The 10,002-nt window shown below is 36.8% G+C and overlaps 1 protein-coding gene across 1 annotated transcript; it reads left to right on the plus strand.

The window, feature by feature from the left end:
* The first annotated feature begins 4,920 nt into the window (after positions 1–4,920).
* On the plus strand, positions 4,921–9,628 carry LOC115225124 (40S ribosomal protein S4-like). Its single transcript, XM_036515028.1, is given in 3 exon segments — positions 4,921–4,976; positions 4,978–5,577; positions 9,619–9,628. Coding segments are annotated over 3 exon segments (657 nt in total). The 3' UTR covers positions 9,620–9,628.
* Positions 9,629–10,002: the final 374 nt, after the last annotated feature.

Here is a 10,002-nt window from a genome sequence, read left to right on the forward strand (position 1 = left end):
CACTTTTACTTTGTATGTCCAACACTTGCATTCTTCCTTGAAGATTTCTTCATATCTTCTGAAGTACACCAAAAAAGTTATACCCCCTTCTGGGTTATAACTAATTTCAGTTATAGCATTCGCTACGCCATCAGGTGAAAATGAACTTGCAGTATTTCTCGATTTCAGCATCAGTTCCACAACTGATTGTGTTGTAGTTGTTGCTGTTGTACTTGTTGGTGCAATTCCTGTTGCTGTGGTTGCTTTTGCTTTTGCAACTGTAATATGACAGTAAATAGGTCTTCCATAGTTAATAAGAAATTGTTAATGACCAACGTAAGCTTTGAATCACTCATCACCACTTTTATAATGTGGGTTCTGTATATGTGCACTAATACAGTGTAATATATAGTACCACGGAACAGAGAAGACAGCAACTGTTTCCATTTGATGTACTCCCAAATACCCTGCCCACAACTATAATAAATCCAAAACAGCTCTCAATGAACTATAACAACTTCTCAACAATTTCCTGTGACTCCATAAATTCATGAATGGCACCTTTCGACTGTCTGTGATTTCTCATCTCTCTCTCAGTCAAACACATTGCTACTTATATGAGTTCAGCTAGCCCATTCTTACAGTGTGTGTCATGATGCTTGCCATAACCATCTAAAAACTTCATGCACAAGGCTTAGGCCAGCCCAAGGCTATAGTAGAAGACACTCGTCCAAGGTGCCATGCAGTGAGACTGAACCTGGAATCATGAGGCTGGGAAGCAAAAACAACTTTACGTTAATCTGATGGGTTACTCATACTGTTGAAGTGTACAAATTTATTATTTTTAAACAAGAATATTGGCCAAAATTTCAAAGTCACTGTTAACAACATTCTTGATTAAGATTAATAAATAAATAATATAATATATATATTTAACATGTGTGTGTGTGTGTGTGTGTGTGTTTGTCCACTCAGATGGCAAAAATGAGTTGTACCTGTATTTCAAAGAGCCAGCCTTGTCACACTGTGTGTCACACTGAATCCCACTGAGAACTACATTAGGAATACACGTGTCTGTGGATTGCTCAGTCACTTGCACATTAATTTCACGAGCAAGCTGTTCCGTTGATCGTATCAGCTGGGATTCTTGTTGTCGTAACCAACGGAGTACTCCTTTCTTTTGTGTGTGTTTGTATTGTGTTAAGCCAAAAGTTTTGCAATATTTTGGTAGCTTATTTGCTTTATTCCTCAAGTTTCAGGAAAATCAGCCTAGCATTCAAAGTAGGGGCCATCATGTAACATCTGAATCCACCAGTTCTTTGACCCCATTCTGATGCCAGTTCTTGTCTTTTGAGGTGAGGGACTCCTTCATTGAGGCTTCCACCTCCTCTTTGTTGATGAACACAAGAAGTTAATCATGGATCAGAACAACTTATAATCTGAGGGAGATATTTTTCCGTAATCCTAATGTGTATAAGCAGTGGTTAAGCAAGGGCCAGCTACTGGAATCTGTCACCAAACGTGGGTGTTTTGAACACAAAGTGATGCTCCGTTTCTGGTGGAAATATGATGGAATAATTGACTACAATTTTATTTTGGACAGCCAAACTATCGATGCCAACCTGTACTCCAAACAGCTGGAGTTGTTGTATGCCACTGTACTGCAAAAATATCTGGCATTTGTTAAAAGACTGCAAGCTCTTCTGCAGTAAGGCAACACAAGACTTCATACTACTTGAACTCTCTGGAATAAATTCAAGGAACTTGAAAGAATTAAACTGATCCTACACCCAACATATAGTTTGGATCCAGCTCCCTCGGATTATTACTTGTTCTAGTCCATGGTTCACTTCTTATTCTCACCATGCTTCATCAGCCAAGAGAATGTAGAAGCTTCAGTGAAGGAGTTCTTCACCTCAAAGGACAAAAACTGATATCAGTATGGAATAAAAAACTGGTAGGAAGGTGACTTCTGATGGAGTAACACAATGGCCCCTATTTTGTATGCTAGGCTGCTATTGTTGTAACTTGAGGAATAAAGCAAATAAGCTACCAAAATATTGCAAAACTTTTGACTCAACATAATATATCATCATCATCATCATCATCATCATCATCATCATCATCACCATTTAACATCTACTCTCCTTGCTGGCATGGGCTAGACGGTTTGACTGGAACTGATGAGCCAGAGAGCTACACCAGGTTCCAGTCTGATTTGGCATGGTTTCTACAGCTGGATGCCCTTCCTAACACCAACCACTTCAGGAGTGTAATGGATAATTTTATGTGCCGCTAGCATGTTTGCCATTTATATGACATTGGCAATGACCATGACTACAATGCATTGGGTGCCACTTACATGGCACCAGCTTCCCCCATGATTACAATTCATGGATGCCATTTTCTGACATCGGCAATAACCATGACCATGATGCAGAGTACCATTTACATGACACTGGTATGGCTACAACTACGATTTCACTTGGCCCGATGAATCTTCTTGTGTACAGCATATCACCAGAGCTCTTGGTCACTTGTCATCAAGTTCAAAGTTCATGCATCACCACCTCATCTCATGTTTTCCTGGGTTTACCTCTTGCACAGGTCCCCTCCACAGTTAGAGATCAACATTCCTTTACACATCTGTCCTTGTCCATATGCATCACATGACCATACCAATGCAGTCATCTCTCTTGTACACCACATCTGATGCCTCTTATGCCCAGCTTTTCTCTCAAGACACTTACAATCTGTCATACATGCACACTGACATTGTACATCCAGCGAAGCATACAAACTTAATTTCTTTCAAGCCTATGCATGTCCTCAGCTGTCACAGCCCATGTATCACTGCTATGTAGCATAGCTGTTTACGTACAGGCATCATACAGTCTACCTTTCACTCTGAGGGAGAGGTGCTTTGTAACCAACAGAGGTAGGAGCACTCTGAACTTTACCCATCCTGTTCTTTTTCTTGCAGCGACATCTCATGCAGTTGCACCTCCACTACTGACTTGGTCACCAAGATAGTGGAGTTTGAAATCGTGGTGATACAGGTATGTCTGACTTTTTCAATTTTTGATTATTTTTGTCATTGGTACGAGGTTTGGGAATTTTTATTCATTGGCCTGCTTTCACCTTTGTGTTTAAGTGAAAATTTGTGGTTTGGTTATTTTGATTGCTATATTAAGCATGCTGGTACTGCTTGTTAATACTTATCCCCATATATGTATATATATATATATATATATATATATATATATATATATATATAAAAGAAAAAGTTATTCAATAGTGCAATACACTAGTATTGATTTCCAGTAAAACAAAGCACCATGAGGTTAAAGTAGAATAAGATAGTGGTACAACAATGCACCAATATTTACTGGAAATATTATTGACTGCTATTTCCAGTAAATACTGGTGCATTGTTGTACCACTATACTATATTTATACTTTAACCTGATGGTGCTTTATTTTACTGGGAAGCAATACTACTGTATTGAACTATTTAATAAATTTTTTTCTTTGGAAACTTTTTCTCCGTTCTCAGTCTGTTAAATGCTAAGCATTCAAATGAGTAAATACTGACATTGATATAGCAACATTTGAAATTTTGTCTAGGTGAATCTAGCTGAGGAGAACTAATCAAATTTACATTAATAAATGTAATTTGGAAAGTTCAAAACCTAGGTCCTAGATTATCCATATCTGGGTGGTACATTTATTTAATGTTCTTCCTACAGGTAAGATTAAATTTTCTATGCTTGCCCCCAACAAACATTTTTGTCAGTATATGTATAAATATATATATAGAGAGAGAGAGGAAAGTAAGAAGAAAAATAAGTGAAAATGCACATTGGAAATCAAAAAAAGTAAAGGATTCTTATGAAAAGTAACAATAGATATATACAATTAGATGAACTGAAGTAGGAATAAAAGTAATAACAGTCATTATTGTGAATTGTTAAAGAGATTTAAAAACATACTGGTTTCGTAAATTACTAATCATTGCTTTGAATGAGCGGTGTCAGGTCTATTGGTCCCTGAGGAAAAAGATTGTGTGTAAGGGAGGTAAGTAGTTCTGTATTTGGTGCAATTAGGGTAGTTATAGATCTGTACTGTGAATAGTGTATGGGATGTATGGGGGTTAGTGGTATTAATTGAAAGGTTAGTAGTGCTCTGTATTATGTTATGTGTTCATATTGAGTTGGGGAAGATATTTATTGATGAAAGTTGCCTCTTTATTCATTCTTTGTTGCATTGAGGTGTTCTGTGAACATTGATAGAAGGGGAAAATTTAGGAAATTAGGATTAAGATTCCTAGCACACCTTTCTATGTGTTCACTAACCTGTAACTGTCTGTATTGTGGGTGGTGGATTTGCTCTTTGTGGAGAGTGGTTCTTTGATGGAGTGATATTCCTGTTTGGCCAATATAATTGTTACCACGCCCAAAGCATGTAATGGCATAGATTAGATTTTCTGAGGCACAGGTGAAATTTGATTTGATCTTGAATATTTTACCTTGTTTAAAGTGGAATTGTGAACCCTCCAAAAGGTGGGGGCATGTACCACAGTTAGGCCAACCACATTTTTTCACTTTTGGTTTTGTTGTTAATGGATATAGTCGTGCGCTGGTTAATGTTTTTTTCAGTGATTTAGGTTGCATTTTGCTTTTGATAATTTTTATGAGCTTAAAATTTTGTTCATTGTTTTATCTCCTGTGAGGATGGGAAGATTTTGGATGATAACATTGAAGGCTTTGTTGTTTCTAGGGTTATGTGTGGAGATGTAAGAGAGTATTTTAAAGTCTGGTTTAGTATTTCGGTTGGCTTCCCATTTCAAGATATTTTTATGCAGTTTTGGTAAATATATCTGTTAAAATGAGATGTCAGTGTTATTTTTATTGTTGCATAATTTTGCTTGCACCATCCAAAATGGGTTACAGAGGTCAAAGAACGCATATCAAGCGTTTAGCTGCACCTAAACATTGGCAAAGCTCGGTGGTGTTTTGCACCCTGACCCAGCACAGGACCCCACAAGGTGAGGGAGTGTCTGCTGTTGATAATTTTCCTTAGAAATCGTCTGAAGTATGCACTCGCCTCTGATGAGGTGAAGAAGATTGTGAAGCAGAAGTTGATAAGTGTTGATGGACAAGTGAGAACAGATTTCACATACCCAGCTGGTTTCATGGATGTCATCACCATTGAAAAGACCGATGAATATTTCCGTTTGATTTATGATGCAAAAGGAAAAATTATTGTGCACTGTATTAAAGCTGATGAAGCAAAGTATAACCTGTGCCGCATAAAGAAAGTACAAACTGGTATAAAGGGAATTCCATTCCTAGTAATACATGACAGTCGTACAATCCGCTACCCTGATCCCCTCATCAAAGTCAGTGACAGTGTTTTGTTAGATATTGCTACTAGCAAGATCGAAGCGTTTATCAAATTTGACTCTGGTAACCTATGTATGATCACTGGCGGCCACAACATTGGGTGTGTCGGTGTAATAACTCACAGGGATAGACATCCAGGGTCCTTTGACATTGTACATGTCGGAGATACATTGGGGCATGTATTTGCCACATGGTTCCAGGTTCAGTCCCACTGCGTGCACCTTGGGCAAGTGTCTTCTACTATAGCCTCAGGCTGACTAAAGCCTTGTGAGTGGATTTGGTAGACGGAAACTGAAAGAAGCCTGTCATCTATATGCGTATATATATGTATGTGTGTGTATATGTTTGTGTGTCTGTGTTTGTACCCCCAATATTACTTGACAACAGATGCTGGTGTGTTTATGTCACCATAACTTAGTGGTTTGGCAAAAGAGATTGATAGAACAAGTACTAGGCTTACAAAGAATAAGTCCTGGGGTCGATTTGCTCAACTAAAGGCCGTGCTCCAGCATGGCCACAGTCACATGACTGAAACAAGTAAAAGAGTAAAGAGTAAAGAGTATGACAAATTTACTGTACCCTGTATATTTTGAATTCTAGTCATACAACATTGAATGGCCCAACATATTTGTAGAAGACACTTGGTTATTGCCCAAGGTGTAATGCAGTGAAATTGAACCTGAGATCTCATGTTTATGAAGTAAACTTCTTCACCACATTGCCATTGCTACAACTATATAATAAATATATAGACATATAACCCCACCCCCATACACACACATATTTACGTATGACATATAGTTCTGTCATGGCATAAGAAAACATATCCTGTTTAGTGACAGAATAAAGAGCTATTGATCCATTTTGTTACATACTATTTTAAACAGGTTTATCTAACTTTCTTTTAGATTTTTTACATTCCAATCTAATGATTCATAATTATTTCAAATAAAAATGTATCACCTATTATTGATTTATATCAACACTCAGCTATTGAAATAACCTGTGTTCTGATATGTACATTCTTATGGATCTGTCTAAATATATATTTAGATAAGCACATGAAAACAAGCAATAAATAATAAAAAAAACACTGAGGTACTCACACACACACACATGCATATAGATACACACACACATATAGACACACATACGCATAAACATACAAATATACACAGATACACATTTTATATATACTGGTGTATATAAAATAGTAATTACTTTTGAAACACCAAAATGAAGACAGCAATATATGTACACTTTTTTACATGAATAAATAGGTCTAGTTATGTTTGTGTGGATAAGAATTTTGCTTCACAACCATATGGTTTCAAGTTCAGTCCCACCATGTGACAATGAGGAACTCTGGCCTGACCAGTGCTTCATGAGTGAATTTAGTTGAGAAAAATTTGTGAGGGAGTCCATACACACACACATGCATACAGACACACATACATAAAGAGTGGGATTAGAATGGTGGTGCTGGCTCTCATTATTTAGTGCAGATAAGAAGAAAAGTCCTGCAGTGTCAAGAGTAAGTTAATAAATCCACTTGAGGGTGTGCCACACTTACTCATGATCTTCAGACATGAAGAAACTGCCTTTCTATATATATATATATATATATATATATATATATATATATATATATATATATATATATACACACATATGAGTGTGCATGGGTGTGTGTGTGTGTGTGTGAGAGAGAGAGAGAGAGTGTGTGTGCATGTATATGTGTGTGGCTGTGTTCATGTTTGTGCTTGTGTTTGTCTCATACTGCTTCCCAACTGGTGTGGCTTGTTTACTTTTAAACAATCTTGTAGTTCAACAAAGAAAAAGACACTAATAAAATAAGTACCAAGCTTTAAATAAGTTAATACTAGGCTTCATTGGGCTGAGTAGACACTTCAAGGCAGTGCTCCAGCATGGTCACAGTCCAATGACTGAAACAAGTAAAAGAATAAAGGAATAAGAAAATATATCGAATAATAAGTGAAACATTTGTTAATATCTTGTTTTATTTTTAAGTAGTGAATTGGCAGAATTGTTAAAATGCTGAGCAAAATACTTAGTGGTATTTTGTTTGCCCTTACATTTTAAGTTCAGATTCTGTCAGCGTTGATTTTGCCTTTCATCCTTTTGAGATTGATAAAATAAGTACCAGTTGAGCCCTGCGGTTGATGTAATTGACTTACCCCTTCCTGAAATTTGCTGGCCTTGTGCCAAAATTTGAAACCAATATTTTGTTTTGTTTTATTGATTCTATTTTATTTCATCTTTCTCCCCTTCTCTTCCTCCTCCTCCTCCTCCTCCACTTCTTTCTTCTCATTGTTGTCCTCATCATTTTAATATCTACTTTTCCATTGTCTGCCTTTACATTCTGAGTTCAAATTCCACCAACGTCGACTTTGCCTCTCATCATTTTGGTGTTGATAAATTAAGCCCCAGTTGTATACTGGGGTCAAGCTAATTGACTGGCGCCCTTCCCAAAAATTTCAGGCTTTGTGCCTAGAGTTGAAAAGTATATCTATTCTTCCATGTTTGCATGAGATAGATGGAATTTGTTCAGGAAAATTTTCTATGGCCAGATGTCCTTCCAATTTATTTTATAGATATTGCACAGAATTCAAAAATGCTGTTTAATACAGAGAAATGTATTGAAATTATGCTGCTGATAGCACAAAAACATTATGGAAAACTCCAAGCAATTTTGAAGTTTAAAGAATTTCATTGATGAATGCACAGGTTCAATAATATCTCAAAAATATATCTAAATGCTATTGAAAGTTATGGTGAGCAAATGTCAATAAATTCTCATTGAAAATGGTAGTTCATCTGTTGAAAAATATTCTTTCTAATTTTGTACAAGGCCTGCAAGTTTGAAAGGAGGGCAGCTTACTACCATGAAAAATATCAATTTTACTTCCTGTTAGATTTGTGAATAAAAGATTTTTCTTCGTGACTCAGTTTGCCTTTCCTCTTTATTGGGTTTCTTATGTCATGTTTTAATATATTTTTATATCTTTTCTTGTTATCATCATCATCATCATCATCATCATCATAATTGCCGAAGTACTGTGTGACTGACGAAATTGAAATTATGCATTGAAAATTTTGACATGTCATCAAAAGAAATTAAAATTGAAAGTGAACTTAAGAAATTTCTAATGCTATTCCTCAACATAGCTGCTAAGTGTGAGTGTGAGTTTGTGTGTGTGTAGATATATATATATATATATATATATATATATATCGGGGTAGACATGCGATGAGGTGGTCAAGCATGACCTTCAGATGTCAGGCCTCACAGAGGTGATGACGAAAGACTGAGATCTCTGGAGATATGCTGTGACTGCGAAGACCTGACAAATAACGTGAATTCATGGCTGTTTCCTGCACCAGTTTCACATAGCAGCCCCAGCCCATCCAAAGTACCTTGGATCGCAGAACGGTTGCTGTGCTTACCTTGGATCGAAAGGCGACCTGCTGTGCTTGAGGAGACCTATTGAGTCAAGTACATCAAAATCAAAATAAAAAAATTAAATGGAAATTGTAGTTGTGATACCTATGCCAGTGGCATGTAAAAAGCACCATCCAAACGTGGCCGATGCCAGCACCACCTTGACTGGCTTCCGTGCCGGTGGCATGTAAAAAGCACCAACCGATTGTGGCTGCTGCCAGCCTCCCCTGGCACCTGTGCCAGTGGCATGTAAAAAGCACCCACTATACTCATGGAGTGGTTGGTGTTAGATCAGACTGGAGCCTGGTGCAGCCTCCTAGCTTCCCAGACACTGGTCAAACCGTCCAACCCATGCTAGCATGGAAAATGGACATTAAACGATGATGATGATGATGATATATATATATATATATATATATAACATAATATTTTCTATTTTTGAAAACCAGTAGATGTGTTCCACTGAATATATATAAACCTTCGAACAGATATTCAACAGTGACGCCTGCTGTGTTTGGCTACTCCACATTGATAAGGGGCAAATACCTCGAAACTAGTCTGTGGATGCTTGAACCAGCATGGGGAAGCTGATGACCTCCCCTGTTCAAAGGTTGTAATGAACTCAGGTTTGTGTGTTATATAGCTAGCTAGAGGCGATGGCCTCTTGGAGCTAATGAATGGCAGGATTTGTCCTATTTTTCTGGATTGCCATGTTAGCTTGGTGATAACTATTAATATCCAGTATTAATATCTACAGTCTCCTTTAGAGAGATTTAAAAATAATAATATTTCTATATATAAATATATATATATATATATATATATATATATATATATATATATATATATATATATTTCTATATATAAATATATATATATATATATATATATATATATATATATATATATATATATATATATATATGTATATATATATATATATATATATACTAGCAGCATAGCCTGGCGTTGTCCGGGTATGTAAGAATCCCTAGTAGGCAACGACTAATCTCAATCTAGTCCTTTCCCTCTAGGCGCATGTGTAGGTCTTCTCTTCACTCGAATACTTCTGTGTATACGATGTTCCTAGCTGTCCCTTTGGGCGAAAACATGAAAACATCATTGCGCCTCCCAACGCGTGAACAGCCCACGTAG

The sequence above is a fragment of the Octopus sinensis genome, linkage group LG2, assembly GCF_006345805.1.
Source record: "Octopus sinensis linkage group LG2, ASM634580v1, whole genome shotgun sequence".
Lineage (NCBI taxonomy): Eukaryota > Metazoa > Mollusca > Cephalopoda > Octopoda > Octopodidae > Octopus > Octopus sinensis.